This window comes from Carettochelys insculpta, chromosome 3 (assembly GCF_033958435.1).
Source record: "Carettochelys insculpta isolate YL-2023 chromosome 3, ASM3395843v1, whole genome shotgun sequence".
In the NCBI taxonomy this organism is placed as follows: domain Eukaryota; kingdom Metazoa; phylum Chordata; order Testudines; family Carettochelyidae; genus Carettochelys; species Carettochelys insculpta.
In genome coordinates this window covers 47770550-47795285 of record NC_134139.1, presented here as the reverse complement: position 1 = coordinate 47795285, position 24736 = coordinate 47770550, and the positions used below count along the sequence as shown (strand labels likewise).

Sequence of the window (24736 nt, the reverse complement as noted above, 5' to 3'; positions counted from 1 at the left end):
CACTAACAGCTAGGTCTACCTTCATTTCTTCAGCTTCCTTGTTGTAGGTTTGAGTTGTTGGTTATTCTGAATGGTAGCTTCCCTGCTGCAAAAATAGCTGGACATAAAATTGCTGCAGAAGCTCAGAGAATCTGTATGGCTGTTAATATATCCCTGTTAGTCTTTAATGCTCTAATTGCCTCATTGTGTCATTCTCCCTGCACATAGTAATTATGAGATATTGCTCAGGCATCATCACTTTCCTCCTCTTCCGAATGTAAAAATGTTCCCTGTTCCAGTAGCTGCCGGTGGGTGTATGGGTGGGTTGAAGAGTAATCTGCTGTTCTCAGAGGCTATTTTATACAGTGCTGATGTATGCTGGTCAGAGTGAGTTGGGTTCAATACATGTTCTCTCAGATTCTGAATAAAAGAACAGTGTCTTGCTGCCCTGAATACTGTAACTTAGAATAATGTAGGTACTTTAAAGAAACAAAAAAAACCCATCGATGTGTCGTCACCATGATCACTTTACCTGGCTGGGGCTCCTTTACCCCTACGTGACATGTCTGTTTTGTCTCTTGAAGAACATAAGCACTTTGGGGCTCTTATGTCTGTGGAGCAGTCCACTAATTGTGGGCAGTAAAGGAATAAAGAGCTGCAACATTCTCTTTTTCCACTGCAAATGTAACTGCTGCTTTTGAATCAATATTCCACTGAGCTACAGCTGTGCAGCCTTCTAGATGGATAGGAGTAATTCATTTATCGGCCTTGCCTGTTGCTCAATATGGCCCAAGAGAGTTCCTTTGTTGTTGGTACTGCTTCTGTTCTGTACATAGTATATAATTTTCTAGCAACTTTGCACATAATAGTGACAAGGGAAGATGTGGGCTTTGGCTCACATAGAAGGCAAAATACATAACCTCTGCTTGTGTGAAATCAAAGGCACCATGTTTTGCACAACTCAGACTTCAAACCCATTGGGGTCAAGACTGTCCTGTTCTGTTCTCTTCATATGGAGAAGCTCAAAGACGAGCGATCACACATATGTAAGAAAAAAGTTAGTGTTATGCAGTCAGAAAACAGGACAACTACCACGAGGCTTTTCTGATTGAGCACATGGCTCAACTATAGTTATAACTAATAAAGGGAGAAGCAGTTAATAAACAAATATTCCCAAGTTTGTCACTGAAATTTGATGTGTGAGGTGTGATAAATCTGACCCAAAACAAACACGTTTTTTTACCAGAGCTGGTTGCCTAATTTATTTTCCTCTGCTAATTTGTTCATCGCTTACCATAGGTTCAATGAATTTTTTTATATCAAATTTCAAAGTTGCCGGACAAGAGAGTGCTGGACTACAGAGGTTCAACCTGTAGAGTTTTGTGCAAAGTTCCCACAGTTGTAACAGTAAAGGGACTCCACAAACCAGGTGCCAAAATTGTTGACAGGAAGTTTGGATGAAGCCTCAAAATTCAATACCAAAAACTCTGGCATCGTCAGACATTTTTACAAACTCAAAGATTCACTCAAAAATTAAACAGACAGTAGTAAACTTGAAACACGAGGAAGAACAAACAGGGTTGTGTCATTTTCTTCATGATTTTCATCTTCTGTTCTTGCAAGAGTCTGAACTGCAAGCAAATTTTTTTCAGACGAACTAGCCACCTCCATGTCATTTCTTACATAGAATCTTTGGCATTTTATGGAACATAAATTTCAGTTCTGTTTTGTTTCCTCTGATGAGTTGCATGTCTTACGACAGGAGAGTTTTATAAGGATTTGAGCTATGCATGATTTTAATAACTATTACACAGTGTATAGGTGCTGTTCCTACGCACGGTTAGGTCACATATACATTAGCAAGTTCTTTTGGAAAATCAGGTCTTTTTTGAAAAGAACACATGAAGCAACCACACACAAAATGTGCTCTTTCTATCTGAAATTGAAAGAATGAGACTCTTCTTCCAGAAGCCCTCTTCTGCTCTTGGATCAGGAAGAGCACGTCCTTTTGAAAGCCTCTTTTGAAAAAAGCATGTGTAGACACTACACAGGCCTTTTTTCCAAAAGAGCGGTCTTCATGGCACCAGATTTTTCGGTCCCTGGACCATTCTTATGAAAAGCAGGAGTTGTGTGGATGCTCTCTATCGAAAGAGTGGATTAGTCTTTCAATCCACTTTTCTGTGTGTAGACACGCTCTTTTGAAAGATCTTCCTGAAGGTCATCGTTTGAAAGATTGCTGTAGTGTAGACATGGCCAAGGATGGTAAAGAAAAGGATACGGCAAGACTGATTTTTTGGCTAACACATTACAGCAAGGATTTGTTATTCCTCAAATTTATTTATTCCCATCAACATACTAGAACACTTTCACCTTTCATATATCAATGTATATTCAATACAGATAAATTAAGATGCAATGGATTATTTACATGACTCTTACCAGCAAACTTATTTGCTAGCAGAGTCACAGAAGGCAGATATAGAAAAAAGGGGAATCACACTGTCTTCCCATAGCAGTTGTGAGAGCAAAACAACCTAGCCACTATTAAGATGGAACTTGATAAATTTATGAACAGGAGTTCATAACAATTAAATCAAATTGGGAACAATCAGAGTTGTCAATAAATGGAAAAGGTTCACAGACAAGCGGTTAAAAGCATTAGAACACATGCCTTACCAGTGCCAGGCACAAGAAGCTCAATCTATTTTGTTCAACAAACAGAAATTTAGTTGGAGAGAGAAAGACTCAGAGCTTTAGCATTTCTACTACACACAGCTTGGGATGAAGGGACCTGATTCTTATCCCTCCCATCACAACCCCCAATCCCTCTCATGCAAGAGCACAACAAACATTGAACATTCCTTCTCCCTCTACTTGTTCTACCCATAGGGTAGACCTGACCTACCATTACATTCATTTAGTAATCCCACTAATATTCCACATAGTTCATTCGAACAGCAACTATAAGCCTGCATTGGTGCAAGGAAAGCCACTCACTTGCACTGAGTGGAGTGGCTAGCATTTCCTCCCAAAAGTGCTGGTGTCTTCAAATGACAAACAGCTGTTATATAAAGTAAGATGCTTGATGTGCGGGCTGTTCTTGATTGAGCCGTTCCACCTACCCCACAGCACAATGGTCTTTTACTTTAAGCAACTGGCACATAGTGGTAAAGCACTGTGTGCCTCTCATCCAGTTTACAGGAGTCTGAGTATTAGTACATTTTACAGGGTCTTGGTAAATTTATTGAGTTACATAAATGTTCCATGAAGCCTGTCATAGGTATTTATGAACACTCATTGTTTTCAACTAAAGGCTCTCAGATGAAAACCTAAAGTAGTGTACTATCCATTAAAGGTTTTTAATGCATTGGTTCTGATAGTAGGAACAGAAAAGGAATTGGAAGCAGGATTTGATTTCAACAGTTTTAGAACAGAACATGGTTAGACAGCTTTTCCTATTTCACCTGTCCCAAAGGATCAGAAGACAATCACCACAGTGCCTGTTTATGTGAGTGCACCAGCAACCAGTAAATAATATGAGAAAGAAGACAAAAGACTGACTTACCCCAGCCAATGCAGAGATAAAGCCGAAAAATTCTCTGTTCAGAAAAGACCGACAGGACCAGCAGTGTGTATAGGTACATGCCTTCCACCAACAGCCAGTAGTAGTTTGCGGCCACACAATACTGCATCATCACAAAGACCAGGCGGCAACTGAGTGACTCCTGAGAGCAGATAACACAGGTCAGTTAATGTAGCGAGGTGGTGAATAAAGACAAAACTCCAAAAGTTCTAATCACATGAGCAGAAGAACAAGATTAATTATACACCCCCTCACCTGTCAAGAACTATCTTGATTAGATGGATCACACCTAACCAGTGAGATGACAAAGGGTCAGCTACTATACTTTAAAAAATACAGCACGGGAATTCCAAAGCAGAGAACTATACAGATAAATATTTACCCTTGATTCTTTATGCATCTACTGTTCCATATCTATTGCAATTGGTAGTCTGCCAGTACAGCATAAAAGAAAGGAAGAGAAGAGTAGCTACCAGCTTGTCTCCAGTTACCGAAATCTGTCACTATAAAATTTCAGGTCCACAGGCAACCCCAGGCAACCTCGTATAACTCACATTTTACACAAGTCGGGGGAGCTGGGAACTATGTGGCAGCGCGGGTCAGTTTTCTGGCCCCTGCAGTGGAAGGGAGCTGGGGAGAAGCCGCGATGGTGCAGTTGTCTGTTCCCCAGCTCCCCCAGTTGGGGTAAGCCAGGGAGAAGGCATGCTGCCACAGCTGTCTGCCCGCCTGGCTTCCCCTAGCAAGTTAAGTGCGAGTTCAAATCATGTATATCAGGGGTTTACTGTACTAGTATATTCTATAGATAAGAACTCCACTATTCCAGAAGACACAGTTGACACCACAATGCTGCTAAAGGTACATGAGGTGACACACCAGAGCAATACTGCAGTGATGTATCAAACTGGACTGCAAATTTTCTTGGAAGGGACTGACTGGCAATCCAGGAGGTCATTGCCAATCCTTGCATTTATGTTTCTATATCAGCTTGCCAGTGTACTCCAAAGTCTGCATGTTACAAATCACAAAAAAACCTGATCATCATATGGCATGCATCCATCTGGTCCCAATAAGTGCTTTCCATTCAGTGGAAGGTGAAAAAGGCCCAAGGTTCCTATCACAGCGCTCAAACACAGATTAAAAACCTTTCCTGATTTTACTTTTTCCAGTGCCTTTACCTCATGAACATGTCCCAGAATCACAGTAGTTAAGTATCTAATCCCCTTTAACTTCCAAATCACCTTCTCCCACAACTTGGCTATACTTTACCTACCAACTCTGAAGGGGAAGAGAAAGCAGGTCTCTGGTTTCAGCAATGTCACAGAATATTTGTATTGTCACCACTGGAAATGAGGAGTATGTAGTTAGGGGGAGAGGTACGGACACTTACAAAGACATGGCGGGGGGGAAGCCCTGCTCTTTGTGTTCTGTGTTTGATGGGGACAAACCTCCAATAGGACAAGAAACATGGTCAGGCAGAAATTATTCACTGGTCACAAGGCAGGGATTGCATGACTAGAACTCTATTAAATGTGCTAAGGGACTCGAAGGAAAACCCTGTGCAAATGAAGAAAATAATTCATCCCAACCCCAGTACAAAGTGAAACTATAGAGTTTCTTGCCACTGATGGACCACTGACCTCAGAAACATCATGGCTCCTGTCCCTACCTGATAGGAAATAAGTCCTTCCCACTGGTGCTTATGTGTAGCTGTGCTGTACATCCACTTCAGCACAGAGTCTTTAATGAAGACAGATATAGCACGTAGGATAAAAGAGGTGAAGAGATTCAGGTGAATGTAATTCCTAGTGCAGTGCAGATGCCTGTAACAAGAAAATAAAGTCTGATTCAGTGACCGTGTATCAATGAGGGTGGAAGTGATGGACTCTATTCAAAATCAGTGGATACCCATGCAGATGAGTCACTGGTAACCCATTACTTGCAAATCACTATGGGAATCTCAAACTCTCAGAAGGGCTACATCTGCACGTACCGGGAACGTTGACAGCTGCTACGCAATTTTAGGAATGCCAATTGCGTACCTAAAATCCATTTTGCAGCCATCAACATTGGTCCCTGTCCTCACTGCAAAATGTCGATGGGAGCATTCCTCCCACTGACAGTCCTTTACCCTTGTGGCTCGCTAGGAGTTCCAGGGTCAACACTAACCCCGGAATGCGTCATTTCATGCATGCAAAATGGTGTCCCAGGAGATCAAACCTAACCATTTGATCTTCTGCAGCTAGTGCAGACCTAGCCTTTAAGAAATATTCACCTGGAAAATTTCCGCCCCAAAGGGGGTATTTCAGAACAAGGGAAGTGTGTGAAAAATAAGGGGTTACAACAAAATGCAATTTACAATCTTAGTTACAGTGATTGTACCTGAGTGATATAAAGAACTGGACTCTTTATATAATGTTGCATCTAAACTATTTAAGTGAACCTCCAGCAAAGAAAACAAGAGTACAACAGGGATACTTTGGAAGGGTTTGTGTATTGGTACAAAGCATAGCAGTAGATTATATTAAAATATCTGCTCCCAGAAAGGGTAAATGACCACACACATTATCATTTCAACAATAAGAGAAGACTATATACATCAACAGCATCCTGAGAGGATCACAAACACCTTCCCTGCATCTAAAAGACACGATTTTAACTTTTGCGCTGATGAAAAAAACAATGAAAGATCATCCTCTTTGCAAATTTCAATAGCCAACTAAACAGACAACGAAATTGCTACCTGTCAAAACGTATTATGGGCAGGCAAAGGAAATGGGAGTTCTGCAAATGAAACTTGGCAATGAAGTGCTGTCAATATTTTGCCAAACTTCTCCCACTAATATTTCCTCCCTCAGCTTGTGACAAGTGCTCGTGTAAGAAGCACACATGCTGCAGAAGTGTGAGAAGGGGGAAATCCAGTAATTCGTTTTTCCATCTGAACACAGACATTTTCTCACAAGTACGATCAAGACTGTAGCACTGCCACATGGAAAATTCATGTTAAACTATGCTCTGCTGGAAATGTTTCATGCCTGAAAAATATATTTAGCGTATTACAGAAAAACAGTTGTTCTTAAATCTGATTGAAAATTCATACATCAACTATATATATGGGTTGAATCTCTCTAGTCCAGCACTCCTGGGACTTGCCCAGTACTAATCCAGAGAATTTGCCAGCCCACAGGAGGTCAATATTGTCTATAATATAAGGCGCTATACATATCTCATAGAGCTGGAAGGGACCTTGAGAGGTCATTGAGTCCAGTTCCCTACACTCACAGCGGGATGTATCACCAACTCTGATAGTTTTTTTTTTTAATCTATTTGCTCCAGATCTGTAAGTGCCGCCCTCAAGGCACTCACAACCCTGGGTTTAGCAGGCGAATCACAAACCACTGAGCTATCACTCTCCAACCCCTCCCACTTCCGAAGCAGTATCTGTGTCCACTGCTTACTTGGCTCTTAGGGGGCATTTAGGGATAAATTAGAGCTAAGTAACAGCATAGAATTTTGAGAGTCAGGACTGGTGGCTATAAACAAACTTTATGAGACTGGGAGAAATTATATCTTATACACAAATGAAGAAAATAGCTTGTAAGAAAATACAGTTACTGATTATCTCCATTGTAAGTAGTTTAGGTGCACCATACCGCTTCCATTGATTTCAGTGGAAGGTATGGGCACTATTCTGCTTCCATTGCTAAGCACAGAGGATTTCTACCATTGATTTCAGTGGGTGCAGGACTGAACAGTGTGGCTATATCTACACTAGCATTCCCCGTTTGAAAGAGGCATGCAAAGGAAGGAAATCAAAAAAGCACCTCATTTGTATATTCTTCTTTCTGAAGAGCTTCTTTCGAAAGAAGAAAAGCAATGTTGATGCAACTCCTTCGAAAGTAAACCCCATTTTTGAAAGAACCCTTCTCTCTCAAAAAAAATAGGAAGAAGGGTTATTTTGAAGATGGGGTTTACTTTCGAAAGAGCTGCATCTACACTGCTTTTCTTCTTTTGAAAGATGCTCTTTCGAAAGAATATGTAAATGAGGTGCCAGATATGTAAATCTATACCTCACATGAATTTTCGATTTCCTTCATTTGCATGCCTCTTTCAAAAGAGGAATGCTAGTGTAGATGTAGCCTACTAGTTTGTGAGTACATTGCTCTCTGTTGTCTCGTTGCACCTTAGAATTAACAGAAGGGATGTTCTAACAGAAAGCATCATATACTTAAAGTGGAAAATGTGTGTTATGGAACTGCTGAACCAGGTTTCTACATCCAGTTCTGTAAGCACATAAGGTAGTTAGAAGCTGAAGTTGCAGTCAGAGTCCAAACTACAATGCAGATGTTAATTCTAAGGAAAAAGAAAAAAAATGCTTCCAAACTAGAATTTGTTCTAACAAGTTAAATATATTTTGAATTTTAAAGACTTTAAAATGGACCCTTTTTGGTATTTTTGTGATGTCTCAAACATTGTTGCTATTTGACTTTTCATTTTCTTATGTTACAGTGCTCAAGTTTTATAAATGATTCAAAAGGCAAGTACATTTATCATTTAGCACTTTAACTGTTTTTAATATACTAAAGTTATTTTTTCTAGGATTCACAGTAGAACATAGTGTTCTGCTGATGTGCTTTGAACTGTGTTTGGGAGTTTTGGACACACTCCCTAAGACGATATTGAAAACACTGGCCATTTTGGCACAAATTGCTCTATTTCAATAGCAAAATAAATTGCTCCTCAGAACTACTTCATGGATTCTTGGGAGAAGTCATCTCTGGCAGGGGTGATTTAGTGATAGTTTAACCTGAACCAATGCCTGAAACATGGGAATCACAATAATCCTCCCACAGCATTGACAGAGGTTGAACTTGTCTTTTTAGATTTCCCACAAAATTCAATTAATCTCTAGTCACTTAAGCCCTCTTTGACATGAAAAGAGCAGCGATCAGTCCTATATTCCTCATCTGAAAGAAAGTAAAATACAATAGCCTGGGATCATCTCGCTGCATCTCCTGCACAATGTTATTCTGACTGTCCTGGATTTGCAACTGCTGTGCTCTGTATCCCCAAAAATCAGATAAACCAGGCTAAAACATCAGTGAAATTGCAGCAGGCTTGCATAGTGCATTTATAGAAATATTTTTGATCTAGATCAAGCTCCCAGAATTTTTTGACCAAACCTAAGCAATCTAAAGTATGTTCCAGGATCCTTCCAATGGATTCTCAATCACTAGATTCTGTTAATTTCTACATCTTTCCACAGAATTTGATGGAGCCACACCTGGAGGAAACTAATACACAGAGCCAAACAGACCTAATACACAGAGTTGAATTTCTCTTGAGTGGCCACATGGCTGCTTCCACTCTGATTTCAGTGGCACTGGGATTACCTGAATCCAAGGAGGATGGCAGTCGCTATTACAAGGGCAGAGAATGAAAGAGCATATCCAAAGGTGTAGATGACTGACATGTACAGGAGTTGTTCCTCTGGTGCATCCTGATAGCATCGAAGGAAAGCAAAGAGAGCAACTGTTGGACATGTTTCTCTTTTCCCATCTCCCCATTACTTTCTCTCCAACCTGCCTTTGATGACACCTACTATTTTTCCACACGTTTGTTAAGTATACAGAGGCACACATTACAAATCAGAATATTCCATCTTTCACATTTCTCAAACAAAAATCCCACCACAACTTCCCATTCAAATATATGGGTTTTTTCAGCAAGCCCAGAAGGTCAATAAAATGGGGTTCTCACAGAACAAGTCTGAAGGAAGAAGGGAAGGAACAAATTCCAAACCTAAGGGATATATATTGTCCCTCCTATCTATATTTTCATTCAAACACATCAACTCATCAATTCTGCAAGAGCAAATATAAATTCTGAAACCAGCATTTTCAAGCAGGGCACTGAAAGCTACGCTCCTTAATGCCTTATTTATTGGCCCTTTTCCTACTCAAGTTTGAAAAATCAGGTCCAGATCTTAGAAAGAAAAGATTTTTTGTAAAACACGGAATAGCTAGAAATACGACTGAACTATGATGTTTGAGTTGTGGGGCAGGATTTAGATTCTGTATTTTGATTTTTGTTCATCTCTAAACACAGACTTATTTTTAAGACTCACCCATTTTGTCTCCCCACTTTAGGTTGATGACACAAAAATTCTTGAGCAATGCGTGCTGTGTTGTGCAAAGGAAGACACTCTCCTGGCTTCAGAAATAGGTCAAACCATTCAGAGGGAAACCACACAGCATGTTAGAGTTCAAACTGAGTGCAAAGCAATGGCTGACAAGTTTTGTGGAAGAAGAGTGTTTTAAACGGAAGGATTTGAAGACTGCTTAGTCCACTAGGAGAGACCTTGTCAGAAGTTGTGCCAGGCTATGACCAAGAGATTCAACAATATGAAACATTAATGAAGTCCAAACTGCTGTGTAAAGGACATAATGCCCCATCTCTCGTCTTGGAGGATGTTACATTAAAATGACCCTTAGTGTGATAGCAAAATGCTGTCAGCTTGTGTGGAACCTCACTCCAACATTCCTAGAGTTTTGCATTTGGAGGATGCCCACAACATGATACAGTGGTATTTATGCAAACCAAACCCTTTGTGGCCTGATGCATCTTGTAGTAACTGGGATTAAAATTTTACCTTAACTGTGAGCTCAACTGTATAAAGTACATGAAAGTTCATAAGGGCTACGTCTATACTATCCAAAAACTTCAAAATGGCCATGCAAATGGCCATTTTGAAGTTTACTAATGAAGCAGTGAAATACATATTCAGAGACTCATTAGCATGGGGGCGGCAGCGGCACTTCGAAATTGACGCGGCTCGCAGCCGCACAGCTCATCCAGACAGGGCTCCTTTTTTAAGGGACCCCACCTACTTTGAAGTCCCCTTATTCCCATCTGCTCATAGGAATAAGGGGACTTTGAAGTAGGCAGGGTCCTTTCGAAAAGGAGCCCCGTCTGGATGAGCCGTGCGGCGGCGAGCCGCATCAATTTCGAAGTGCTGTGCCTGCCCCCATGCTAATGAGGCGCTGAATATGTATTTCAGCACTTCATTAGTAAACTTTGAAATGGCCATTTGCATGGCCATTTCAAAGTTTTTGGCTAGTGTAGACACAGCCAAGATGTCACAATAATCTATAACAACATGCACTAATGGGAAAAGATACAAAAAGAAGACAAAGATTGATTTAATCCAAGCAAAAAGGCATACTGATATAACCCAGACTGGGTTAAGACTGTGCCTGCTAAACACAAAAGCATGGAATCAAAAATCAGTGAATCAAAACTTGTGTGTTGGAAACAAGTTAAATTGGTGGACAAAATAACGAGGGGATAGACCGCTTCATCCACTGGATCCTTAAAGAACAACTTGGGATGGGGGGGCAGAAATGGACTAGTGGGGCAAACTTCACCATCACACCCCATCACCGCTTCCTGGGACCCCATGACTTCATCCTGATCCTGAGATATGTCTTGAGCAGAGTGAGTTCAAGAGGAGGACTCAAATGACATTGCCATTCTTACGCACTGCAGCTGAGTCCCAATCATCATCCAAGACGAATACGATCAGACTTTAACACAAGACCAAAATAAAGGCCTGAGCAGGTAACAACAAACAACCATCTAGCCTCAGTATTGGCCATTGCCACATGCTTCAGTGGGAATGAATGGAATAGGTAATCAAGTGATCCATCTCCTATTGCTCATTCCCAGTTTCTGGCAAAACTGAGGCTGGGGACACCATTCTTGGCCACCCTGGCTAATAGTTATTGATGGACCTATCCTTCATGAACTCATCTAAGTTCTAGTTTGATCCCTCTTTCAGTCTTGGCTTTCACAACATTCTCTGACAAGGATTCCATAGTTGACTGAGCACTGTACGAAGAAATACTTCCTTTTGTTTTTAAACCTACTGCCTATTAATTTAATTTGGTGACCTCTGGTTTGTGTCTTCTGAGGAGTTAACAGTTCCTTATTAATTTTTTCCACACCAGTCATGATTTTATAGACCTCTACCTTATCCACCCTTATTCATCTTTCCCAGTTGAAAAGTACTAGTCTTTTTAATCTCTCCTCCTATGGAAACTGTCCCATGCCCCTAATAATTTTTGTTGTCCTTTTCTGAACCTTTTCCAATTCCACTATATCTTTGTTTCATATGGGGGCACCCACATCTTCCTATAATATTCAAGAGGTGGGTGTATCATGGATTTCTATTACAGAGGCAATATAATATTCTCTGTCTATTTACCATAACAATGATTCCCAACATTCTGTTCAATTTTTGATTGCCTCTGCACATTGAGTGGATGTTTTCAGCAAACTATCCACAATTACTCCAAGGTCACTTTCTTGAGTGGCAATAGCTAATTTACATCCCATCATTCTGTATGTTGGGATTATGTTTTCCAGTGTATAATACTAGGCATTTATCAACATTTTAGGTGTAGTTCATCGGGCCCTGCTAGCTTGAAGACATCTATAAGCAATTCTTAACTTGTCCATTTCCTACTTTTGCCTCAGGTCCTACCCTATTTATACTGATGTTTGCTCTGTTTGTCATTCAATCATTATAAACTTTTTTAGTGAAAACTGATATAAAAAAGCATTTAACACTTTAGTCAATGAGAAAAGAAAGGTAACAGAAAACACAGATATGGCCAATGAGCCTACCCTGTCCTTGGTCTTCCTCTTGCTTCTCATGCATTTGTAAAATATTTTCTTCTGACTTTTAATATCTGTAGCCAATTTAATCTCATTTTGGCTGTGTCTACACTACAAATTAACTTCGATGTTAACTTCGAAGTCTACACATGCTTTTCCTTACTCAAAGTTAACATCGAAATAAGGGAGGCTGACTTCAAAGTCACTACTCCATTCCTGGGAATGGCGTAGTGGCTCACTTCGACCTGTAACTTCGAAGTTAATGTGTGTAGATGCTCTGCACTTCTTACTTCAAAGTCCTCCAAGGAGCCCCGCTCCCAGAGGATGGAGACAGTCTGGCCAGCCCAGGAAGGGCTCTATGGTCCCTGCTGGCTGCCTTAAAGGAAGCAGCTCCCTGGCAACCCCAGGCAGGAAGCTGAGAGTGTGCCACAAGCAGGGGCAGCATGAGCTCTGCCCTGGACTGCCCCTGCTCGAAGCACCTGCCACCCTCCGCAGCCCCTACCCACCATGGCTGCACGATAGGACCCCTCCTCCTCCAGGGGCTCCAGAGAAGGGGTCCCAGGAATCACAGGGCACAGGCAAGGGCAGTGCCAGGAGAGGACCCCTGGACAGAGGCAGAGCTGAAGGACCTCCTCGCTCTGTGAGGGGAGGAGGAGGTCCTGCAGCAATTCAGAACTCGCCAGCGCAATGCCAAGGCATTTGACTGGCTGGCCAGTGGTCTTGCCACCCAAGGACACCCTGACCAGCCTGGTAGCAGCATCCAAATCAAAGTAAAGGAGCTGTGCCAGGCATATATCAAGGCCTGTGATGCTACCAGCTGGTCGGGGGCACGGCTTGTCCAGTGCCCCCACTACCAGAAGCTGCACAGGCTCCTGGGGCCGAGGGAGGTGGCCAGCCCGGAGCACGTGGTGGACACCTCTGTTCCCCCCCTTGCGGACAGCCACGAGGAGGCGGGCCCCTCTGTCACCACCAGCCCCCCTGCACGGAGACCAGCCTGCTGAGACCGAGGGCAATGACAGTGGGCTCCAGCGACAGGACCCTTGTCGTCGCCCTCCCCTCCGGAACACTGAGCCAGGCATCATCCAGCCAGGCCTCACCCCAGCCCCAGGAGGTCACAGCCAGTATGTTTGGGGTGAGTGGAACATCGCAAGGGATGGGGATGGGGCCGCTCCTAGAATAGCCCCATAGTCCACACACCTGATGATGGGGGAGGAGAGAGCACGGGCTGATCCTTGCCAAGCGGGAACCCCTAGGCATCCGGGATCTCACAGGCCATTGGGTGGCAGGGAGAGAGGCAGGGGGCAAGGGAGCGGGAGATCCAGCCCCACCCCACCCCCCAAGTCGGGAGCCAGAACTCATGGTCTGTCCCCCTGTCCCCTCCTGTCTCCACAGGTCCCTCGCCAGCCCTGCAGTCCTGAGTGGGCCGTGGTTGCAGAAGGCTGGGAGGCTGCCCCATCATCCCAGCCTGCATAGCCCCACAGCTGTGGATGGGACCCCTGGAGATGGCGGTGGAGGGACGAGGAGGCAGCCGCCAACCAGGTGGTCATGCGGGAGCTGACCAGCATGCTGCGAAAATGGCTGGCGATGGTGTGGGGGCGAGGCTGGCCAACAGCATGGATGTCGTGCTCCAGGCCTTGGCTGGCCACTTCACCCAGCCTCTTGCCCCCTCACCAGCCCATCCCACAGCCACTCCTCCAGCCGCCACCCAACATGAGGTGCACCTGTTGCCAACTGAGCACCTTCAGCTGGCCCGGTAACTGCTGATGGAGGCGGGCGCTCCTGGCCCAGCCCCCATGGCCCCTCCTGTCTACCCCATGGGGGAAGAGCCCGCAGCACCCCCACCCCAGCCCTACCTCCCCGTGGTCCCGGCCCTGTCACAGCACCGCAGGGGATCCTGGTCCTGCAGCAGCAGGGGCGACTGTGGCCGATGTGGCTCCTGCCCCCCTGCGCCTCAAACCAACTGAGACATCCTCCATCCCAGACCCCCTCTCCAGTCCAGTCCAGTCCCCCACCCGAGCCCCCTCCAAGTTTGGTCCCCCATCATGGCCCCCCCTCCAGTCCAGTCCCCCACTCCAGCTCCCTCCCAGTTCAGTCCCCCATCCTGACCCCCTCTCCAGTCCAGTCCCCCACCCCAGGCCCCGCCTCCCCACTGCCAACCAGTCCCCCCATGCACACAAAGGTTTCCACATTCCGTTCAGTATTGTATGTTACTTTATTTCCCCCATTAAAGCTTCCTGTTCCCACCTGAGCCCATGTCCCTGGTGCTTCCTGGTGGGGGGAGGTGTGAAGGGTGCAGGGTGGTGTGGTGTGTGGCTGGGGGCGGGGGTTCAGGGCTGGGTCTGTGTGAAGGCCCGGCACAGGGCATCCCAGACCCTGACCCCATCCTGCTGTGCCTCATGGCACAGGGCAGCGGGTGGCTGCTCATAGCTGGCCCCCCGGTCCGCGGCCCAGCCCTTCATGAAGGGCTCCCGGTGGCCCTCCACAAAGTTGTGGAGGGCACAGCAGGTGGCAATGACCACGGAGATGTTCAGAAGGCTGACATCCAGCCTAGTGAGGAGGCAGCGAAACCTCCCTTTCAGCCTCCCGAACGCCGCTTGACTGTGCCCCTGGCATGGTTGAGGAAACCGTTAAAGATGCCCTGGGCTGGCAGGTTTGGCCAGTATAGGGCTGCATGAGCCACAGGTGCAGCGGGTATGCGGCGTTGGCCATGATACAGGGGAGCATCATGATGTCCTTGAGCGGGAGCTCCCACACGGGGACATACGTGCCCTCCTGCATCCAGCGTCCCAGCCACGAATTCCAGAACACCCAAGCCTCCTGGGCGCTGCCCAGCCACCCCACACACACGTCCAGGAAACGGTCCCTCGAGTCCACCAGGGCTTGGAGTACCACTGAGTGGTACCCCTTCCTGTTTATGTAAGCGCCCCCACTGTGGTCTGGGGCCTGGATCACAACATGTCTCCCATCCAGGGCTCCAAAACAGCTGGGGAAGCCCAGGTCCGCGAACCCAGCAAGGGCGGCGTCCAGGTCCCCCAGGGTCATGACACATTGCAAGAGCACTGTGTTGATGGCTTGGATGACCTCTGGGGGAAGGGGAGGACGTGCATGACCACCGGACTGGGGGCCCCACGCCCCCCTCCCCAGGGTGGGTCCATGATGGGGGCTGGCCATACCTCCTTCAGCACTGCTCTGACAATGACCTTGCCTATGCCAAATTGGTGGCCAGCAGATCTGTGGCTGTCAGGGGTGGCCAGCCACCATAGTGCGATGGCCACCCTCTTCTGTACCAGGAGCACTGGCCGCATACGGGTGTCCCGGTGCTAGAGGACTGGGGCGAGTCAGTGGCAGAGGTCCTCCAATGTCTGCTGGGTCATCCTGAAATTCCTGAGTGACTGCTCATCCCCCCAGTCCTTCAGCACCAGCTGGTCCCATCATTCAGGGCTGGTGGCATATGCCCACCGGCTCCGGCTCGGGGGTGAATGGGGGGAGGGGCAGCATGAGGGTGGTAAGGGCCTCAAGGCTGGGTCTCAAGACAGTGAGCCGCCTGTGCTGCTGGTGCTGCATGGCAAGCAGCACGGCCAGCATACTGAGCAGGATTTTCATGGCATCGTCCTCGTTGATGGCTGAGAGCTGGCATGGTGTCCGGCTGTTCTCCTGTACACATGCTGCTGCTGTCTTCAGGCTGTCAGCCTTGAGCACGTGTGGGCTGTGGGTGCTGGGAGGGACCCTTTAAGGGGTTGGCTGGCTGGGAGCCCAGAAGGGCTTGTCGGCCACGTAACCCCCATGCCTTCATCATTTCCTGTCTCTTTACTTCGAAGTAGGGAGTATTTGAGTGTGGACGTTTAACTTCGAAGTAGGGGAAAGCCTACTTCGAAGTAAGGGATTGTGCATTTTGTGTGTGGACGCTCTACTTCGAAGTTGCTTACAAAGTAATCAACTTTGAAGTTATCTTGTTGTGTAGACACAGCCTTTGTGTCTTTGCCTTTCTAATTTTGTCCCTACATACTTGTGTTCTTTATATTTTTCCTTAGACATGGCTTCCAGTTTTTTGTTTGGGTCACTGAAGGTCTGTCTGGTTAAGCCACGATGGCCTCTTACCCCGCTTCTTTAAAATTTCATGTGCATTTGTATAGTTTGCTTTTGTGCTCTTTGTAATAGCCTTTAAAAACACAACAAAACAAAAACCTACTGAGTCTCCTGGACATTTTTGCTTCCTCAGACTTGCTTCCCACTGGAGTCTACCTACTGAATCTCTGAATTCACTATCTGCCTTTTTGAAGTCCGTTGTCTTTATTCTCCCATTTTCCTCTTAGAATCATAGGCTCTGTAATCTCACGATCATTTTTACTCACGCTGCACTTCAGCTTCAGATTCTAACCAGTTTCTCCTTGTTTATCAAAGTAAATGGCAGAAAGGATTAACAGTTTCAGTTCATTTTAATCATGCAAGCTGTTATTAGCACTACAGGGAAAGAAATTATCTTTGTCCTGACAGTGTTCCCTTGTGGACAAAAAACAAATGAAATCAACATTAAATGTCTTCAACAAAGTGAGTTTACACTACTGTATTTCATCTTTGTGCAGAAAACTGAGGCAATTCAGGGTTGTCTTAAGGCTGTACAACTACTAGCCTGATAATATTCTGTGGAGCACAGTGTTATGCTAAGCTGAATTGGGCATCCGTTTACTGCATCAGCACTGTGCTTGTCTGCCTAATCTCTTACAATGCTTCTATCTACACCAAACACTTTTTAAAGTGAGTTTAAATGGAGAGCCCGAAAATTTTTTACTGCTAGCCTCACAGGGGCCAGCTACAGAAGTCAGGTTGAAAAAGCTGATTTCAGTGGAAATAATACACATGTGGTGACTTATTACAGTTTTCTGGCAAAATCTCTTCTCCTTACCTTGTCTGATGCCTCACATTCAGAGAGGTTCCTCCATGGGAGGGTGGAATTCTCCTTCAGCAGCCACGTGCCCTCAGGAGTGCAGAAGCGGTAAACCTGTCCATGCAGCACTGCCAACAAGGGGGGTAGAACACAGACTTACTAGGAAGAAAAATAGGACAACTTATAGAGCCTAGCATAAGCTCCCCCACTTACCTGCAGTCTTATTACAGCTGTTTTTCACCTTGCTCCTTTATTGTAACAAATCACTTCCATTCATTCATTCTCACAGCTAACTGTGTACAGCTTCCAAAAACAAGAGCGCAAAAAGTTCTCCAAAGAGTGCTCCAACCGTTCAACAGCAGCAACCCACATAGTTTGTAGCTGAAAACAAACCTCTGCCTTCGTAAGGAAAGGGAGTGTATTTCATTAGAAGAAATGGATCTAAACTGAATGCCTGGATTCAAACACCTTAGAAATTTACGAAAGTTTGAGCCTGAATTTATGATGTAAATACATCAATCATAGGTATTCTTATATGCAAGTTCCTGGCAAAGTCTCCCTGTAAGTTGAGCCATTATAAAAGGCAAAGTTGCATTAACAGGAGTGTAAGCAAAATACCCAGCTCTGTTTCAAAGATAAGTGTACATGTGACTTTTATGTTCCTCTCTCTCTTTGCTTATACTAGTCCAAAAATTTGTAACAGGTAAACACTCAAAAAGGTGCATCCTAAAGACAAGCACACAAAAACATGGACGCCTGTCCACTCCTCACCTCTAAAAACTGATCCATAAATCTCTGAGCTGCCCACACATATTTTACTCATATAAAGAGAATAAACCCAACAACAAATCAAGAGCCCTTCAGAGACTCTTAGCAGCCTAATGCTATGGAACGAGATAAGATTAAAAGGCATATGATAAAACAGAACTATACTGAATTAACAAAATAAAATTAAGAAGGAGGGGGAGTTTTCAGACACTCTGCAGTAAAGTAAATTTGGTGTCAGTAAAAGTCTTATCAACATTTCAAACATACTTGTTCATTTTTGGTATACAAACATGCTGGACGCAGACACTTAGCCATTAAACAGGTACAACAGTAGTGAAAATTGCTTCCCAAACACTGTAGCTTGCTAACAGGCCTCAGTCTCAATCTGGATAGCAGTGTGACATGGACAAGTATACTCTAGAAACTGATTTGAGGGGTCAGTTTCTATATTCATTACATTTCATTTTACATAGGTCAAAGAATCTGTTGACTCTTCTTTCACTATCGAGCTGATCCACACTGAACATACATCCCGTTGCCAAAATACCAATCAAGCCAGTTCCCTGCTTGTCAATATTCCAAATTTCTTTATAAAGAACTGTGTTTCTTCCAGAAAGGTGAATGTTTACACCAGAGGGCTGCTCTTCCACAGAAAGTCACTGTGAGGTACCCAAACAACTCCAGCTACATGACTAATGTGGCTAGAATTAACATGCTTTAGGTCAACATACCACTGAGACTATACCACACAAAGGGGGTTGACAGGAGAAACTCTGTCATCAACTTCCCTTTATTCTTCTCATCTGGGGTAAAGTAATGGGATCTACTGGAGAGTGATCTGCAGTCAATGTGGCAGGTCTTCACTAGACCCACAAAAACGACCACCGGTGGATCAGTCTCAGGGCCTCAATCCCTTCTGTAGTGTAGACGTAGCCTATGTTACAGTTTCAGGGCAACTGCACCTATATACCCCCATGTGCCCTCAAGTGCACCCACTTAAAGGTTTCCAGCTCCTAGCTCTCATCTCTCCAGGATGGAGATTCCCTGCATCTCACTCCCTCCTGACGGGGGATTTTAAGGTTGGACAATGCCCTGCCTTACCAGACAATATCTTTAGGTTGCTATGGGGACATCCACAGTGCAGTAAAAATGCAATGGAACCAACCCCCTGTCCCTGGCTCAACTGGCTGTGGCGCATGGAACTAAAAATAACTGCACAGACATTCAGGCTCAGGATACAGCCTGACCTATGACACCAAACTCCATCAAGGTTTCAGAGCCCAGGCTCCAGTGTGAACCTGAACGTTAAGGCTGAAGTTTTATAGTCCTGCAGCCTGAGCCATGTGAGCCCAGGTCAGGAGACCTGGGCTCAGGCTCAGTGCTATGTGGTTGTATTGTGGTATAGATGTACTCTAGAAGTCTAGTGCCTGCACTTTGTTGTTGTCTCTCAGTGCTATGGCTAACACACTGCTGGCAGTTACAAATTACCAAACAAGCCCATTTGTTCTTTATGTATCAGCATTACACTGAAAACACACAGAACAACAAAAAGGATGGGCATGCATAGTAATCATGCCTAACTCCACCACAGGACTCTGGCAGGTGTCAATCCTTCAACTCCACAACTCAGATTTTCTTGCAGTTTACATCAGCAGACAGAACAAAGGCCTCTTGTCAGTTCAAGCTCAGGGTATGTATCCAAACCCGTTTTTTTGTTTTGTTTTGGTCTGTTGTCTCTGAACAATCCAGTCTGAACCAAAATATATATGCTTCCCCAGGAGGCGGTACCTCTTCAGAGGTCTTACAACCCCAGTGATTTTCCTTAATCTTCCCCGACTATTTTTACTTCCTAGAAGAGTAGTAACAGAGAGGAAGCCGTGCTAGTCTATACACTATCAAAACAAAAAGCAGTCAAGTAGCACTTTACAGACTAGCAAAATAGTTTATTAGGTGAGCTTTCGTGGGACAGACCCACTTCTTCAGACCATGGTCTGTCCCACGAAAGCTCACCTAATAAACTATTTTGCTAGTCTTTAAAGTGCTACTTGACAGCTTTTTCCCAGAAGAGCTATAGCAATCCATCCCTCACAGAGGGTATAAGACACCTGGCCTATAATGACATATCAGCCAGTCATATACTCAGTATAACAAGGCCTTCCAAAGACATTGCAGGATGTTACACTGTCTGTCATTTTAGATTTTGGCTGGTGTGGACTTTCAGGAAATAAACTACAACAAGCTGGTGCATGCAGTCTTCTATGGGTCAAAGAGACAGCATGTGTGGGAGGCACGAGGCATTCAAAAACCACATAAATGCAGAAATAGCCTTGTGCTGCAGTGTAACTAAGAGCTCAGAGAGGAAAGAGAGGAGGGTCTCTATGAATCATCTACTTATTGTTTGGTTTTATTTGATGAAAGGATCAGAATTTGAACACCACACTGCTTACAATCATGTTTGCCTTGGACATGGGAGACCAGAAATAGCACAATCTGCACAGATAGCAAGCAGCATTGCTGTGCTGAGGACTGCAATTCATAGTCAGTAGTATAAGTGGAGAAACCGGTCTCCTTATCACAGGATCAGAGTTTGTTAAATTAAACAGTTAGAAAATAAATTATATCAGCATATGATAGAATTGCTGCCACTGGTTATAATTTCTGTGCAGACTCACCCTGCATTCCATTGTTCTAGCCCCTCCTTATCATTTACCTCATTTTACTAGAGGTATTAAGCAAGCAATCAGCAGCCACAGAACCCCCTGGCTGCCAGACTCAAGCACGGACTGTTGCCACCACTTCTGCTACAGAGAGGTTCCATTACCAGTTTGGAGGAGAGTCCAAATTATTTTAAAGCTCTTCATGTTGCCAAATGGGTGACTGAGAAACAGCACAAGCCAAAGCCAGGCTAATTTTGTCTCAGCCATCTTTACAATAATCAGCAAGAGGAACATTAACAAAAAATTTTTTTTAAATGTACTTGGTGCAAATCACAAACAACACAAAAGCCAAATTTCACCCTGGGTTACATGAAAATGGATTCCATTGAAATCAATGGAGGTGCATTTGAAGAAGGACTTAGCTCTCAACATATAAATTTTAAGACAGGGTTGTGGAACCTCTGGCATGCCAGCTAGACATGGCTCCTTGGGGTTAGCAGCCAGCAGGCCACTAGATGGTTTGTCTACCTGAGTGTCTGCAAGCACAGCCACTTGCAGCTCTCACTGGTCATGGTTCGCCATTCCCTGTTAATGGGAGCTGCAGAAAGTGGTGGCTGAGCCTGTATTGCTACCTTCAGCTCTCAATAGTCAGGAACAGTGAATTGCAGCTACTGAGAACTGTGAATGGCTGTGCCTGTGGACACTAAGCTAAACAAATCATCTGGCAGATTGCCAGAAGCTAATCCTGACAAACTGCATCCCACCTGTAGCCCAGAGGTTCCACATCTATTTTAAGTGAACTGTAAATATGGGTGGATCTCCCATACTGAATTGTTTTTATTTTTACCCAGAACACCTGAGGTTTGCCATCTTTAACGGGCACTAAAACATTCCTCCTTGTAAGTGCATTTCAATGGGCACATTTAATGTAGCTTGAAAGTCATTATCTTCTTCACTGACTCATCAAATCCTGAACTCAAGTGTTTATGAAGCTGCCTCTAAACAAAACAGCATTTTTATGCTGGATTCTTTATATTGATTATACTGTCTGGCCTTTTCAACAGTCTATGCACAATCCTGAACTTGAGAAGCAGAAATCAGTTTTAATATATTTTGTTTTAAAATATATTTGCATTTGAAAACTGGTATCTACACAGAACGTGTTAGTAAACATGAATTTAAACAAAAAACTTACAAATTACCTTTAAGATGCTAAAAACTCATCTTTGAATACTACAAAACACTGTCAAGCCATTTACAACATGAGGAGTTAAAATATGGGGTTTTCACTCTGCAATCACAGGCCAAAGGAGGCTACAGAGTCTTAGCATATGTGTACACTATGATGTAAATTCGATTTTATTAAAATAAATTTTATAATGCACGGTTTTATAAATTTGAATTTGACTATCCTCACCTCCCCACAAAGTTAACTTATTGCTGCTGCACTAAACTGCCAAACACTGACTGTTGCAGCAGTGCATTTTGGGAACCTATTCCACAGTTCCCTCAGCCCCATAGCATTCTGAGTATTTTTGCTGGTGCAGTATTGGAAAAAATGCCTCGCAAGTGGTTGTGAGTATGTGATGTCATCTTCCCACATTGCATTGCCCTCATTCTTCTCCTGTGGAAAGCAAATGGCCATTTTTTCAGAGTGAAAGAAGGAAAGATAGGGAATCCCAGGCCAAGGAAAACCAAATAAGCTGGCTTCAGCAGTGGTGTACACCAGGCAGGGGACTGTCATGCTGCCCTGGGATCACCCAGGTGTGTGTGTCATCTTAACTGGCCCTCCAGCCACTCTCCTCACCCCTGAATCCAGAAACATCCACCCTGAAAATATTACAGGAACGGAACATAGCCTGAGGAAAGAGAAGGATAATCAAGTTGAGGAAAGTGCAAACCATAACTACTAAAGCCAACTCCCTCAGTCAGGGGAAAGAAAATAGTTTGTGGTGCAGGATTTTTGGCTTCCCACTTCACTACACAGACATATCCAACACTACTTCCCACTACACTACACAGTGCATGGAGCTCGCCAAATTTCCACATCAGAATGACTCCGTGCACTGGGATCACCCAGGTGTCTGTTATCATCTCAACAGGTCCTCCAGACACTTTTCCTCCCCTTGAAAGCACCCCTACCTGGGCGAACGGTATGGCTTCTACCTGATAAGCCAACTAGCACTCCAGGCATAGGACTGCCATATCCATCTCGCCCACATTCTGTAAGAGGTGTCGTGGTGTGGGGGGTTATCAGCTGAAGGGCCAGCTGAGACGGTCCTTTACGAGTGTTGCTCATGTGGAGGTGTCAGCCCCAATTGACTGACTGTGTGCGTTGTCCCCCCACATTCTATTAGCAGTATGGTGGGGTAGGGAGTTATCAATTGAAGGGCCAGTTGAAACTGTCCCTTCCCTCCCGCAACAGCAAGACCCCAGAAATCTTTGCCATAAGGAGAGACTTCCCCCTGGAGACAGCAAGCCCCTGAAAATCTTCCCTGCTTTTAGAGCCCTCACCACACACAAGCCAGGACATAGTGCTGTCTGCCAGCATGGTTTGCACTGTGCCACAGGCATGTGCTTTTACTGGGTTGGGGGCTTGCCACGAGATGTGGTTGGACATGGAAAGACCCTAACTGCGAGATGCCTGTGTAGGGTGGGGGGCTGCCTCTGTACAAAAGTTAACCACAGAAAAGAAGTTTCTCAGCCTCTCATACAAGCACGACGTCCACAGCCTAGCTGCCACATGCTGCAGTGGGGCAAGGGCTGGCACTGGCACTGAAAAAAAATCTTGGACTCTCCTTCTATATCCTCGTCAGCGAAGAAGCCACCACTCCATGCTGGGGCTATTTTTAATGGTTAGATAATAAAGAAGAACATTTCTCAGCCTCTCATACAAGCATGACCCACAGCCTTGCCACCAGGGACTTCCGGGTGCAGAACTCGAATTCGCAGGTTTCCTGTTACCTAATTCCTGTGCACCTGGACAGCAGGCAAGATGGAAGCGGCCAGAGTGGACAACCCAACCATGAGGCATTGTGGGATACATACAGGACACCTCTGGAGGCTAACAAAGTCAATTGAAAGACATGACATTTCCACACTAGCCTTAATTCCAACTTTTAAATTTGAACTTGAGGCTACGCTGACCCACTTTCCACAGTGTTATATTATCGACTTTAGTGCTCCCTAAAATCAACTTAATGGTATTTACAGTGAAGACAGTGGCACTGTAAAGAAGAGCTAACTGCCTTAAAATTGACTTCATCATGTAGCATAGACATAGCCTTACAAAAGAGGCCCAGGGACTTTTTGTCTTTAATACAACAGACTGGGGGATGCAGCAATTATGAGGCCCAGCATGTAACGATCAGTCTTGAACTGAGCAGCTTGGCACAAAGCTAATTACACTATCTTTTCAGGTTCGACGTAAATGGCCGTATTGTGATTATATAGTATTTAAGTTCAATAAGGGGATGTTTACACTGCAGCTGGGAGCACACTAAAAATAAAAGGGTGGGGAATTTGGCACTGGGGATGGCAGCATGGGCTGGTTTCCTGCATTCAAGCCCAAGCAAACTCCGGGATCTGAACTCAGGAGGCCACTGTGATTGGCCACTCATGCTTCAGAAAGCCAGTGCTAATTTTAGCACACTAGGGCTACGTCTACATGTGCACACTACATCGAAATAGCTTATTTCGATGTAGCGACATCGAAATAGTCTATTTCGATGAATAACGTCTACATGTCCTCCAGGGCTGGCAACATCGACGTTGAACGTCGACGTTGGGCAGCACCACATCGAAATAGGCGCTGCGAGGGAACGTCTACAAGCCAAAGTAGCACACATCGAAATAAGGGTGCCAAGGACAGCTGTAGACAGGGTCACAGGGCGGACTCAACAGCAAGCTGCTCCCTTAAAGGGCCCCTCCCAGACACACTTGCACTAAACAGCACAAGATACACAGAGCCGACAACTAGTTGCAGACCCTGTGCATGCAGCATGGATCCCCAGCTGCAGCAGCAGCAGCCAGAAGCCCTGGGCTAAGGGCTGCTGCACACAGTGACCATAGAGCCCCGCAGGGGCTGGAGAGAGAGCGTCTCTCAACCCCTCAGCTGATGGCCACCATGGAGGACCCCGCTATTTCGATGTTGCGGGACGCGGATCGTCTACACGTTCCCTACTTCGA

The 24736-nt window shown here is 44.9% G+C and overlaps 1 protein-coding gene across 1 annotated transcript in view; it reads right to left on the bottom strand.

Annotated features, from left to right (window-relative positions):
* Positions 1-24736, bottom strand: part of GLP1R (glucagon like peptide 1 receptor) — a 97964-nt gene that overhangs the window by 20107 nt on the left and 53121 nt on the right. Inside the window, exons 4-7 of the mRNA XM_074988403.1 lie at positions 17142-17251; positions 8953-9059; positions 5229-5382; positions 3545-3704 (exon numbers count right to left, since the gene is read on the bottom strand). Of these exons, the coding sequence (XP_074844504.1) occupies positions 3545-3704; positions 5229-5382; positions 8953-9059; positions 17142-17251 (531 nt within the window). The remainder of the gene's footprint in view (positions 1-3544; positions 3705-5228; positions 5383-8952; positions 9060-17141; positions 17252-24736) is intronic.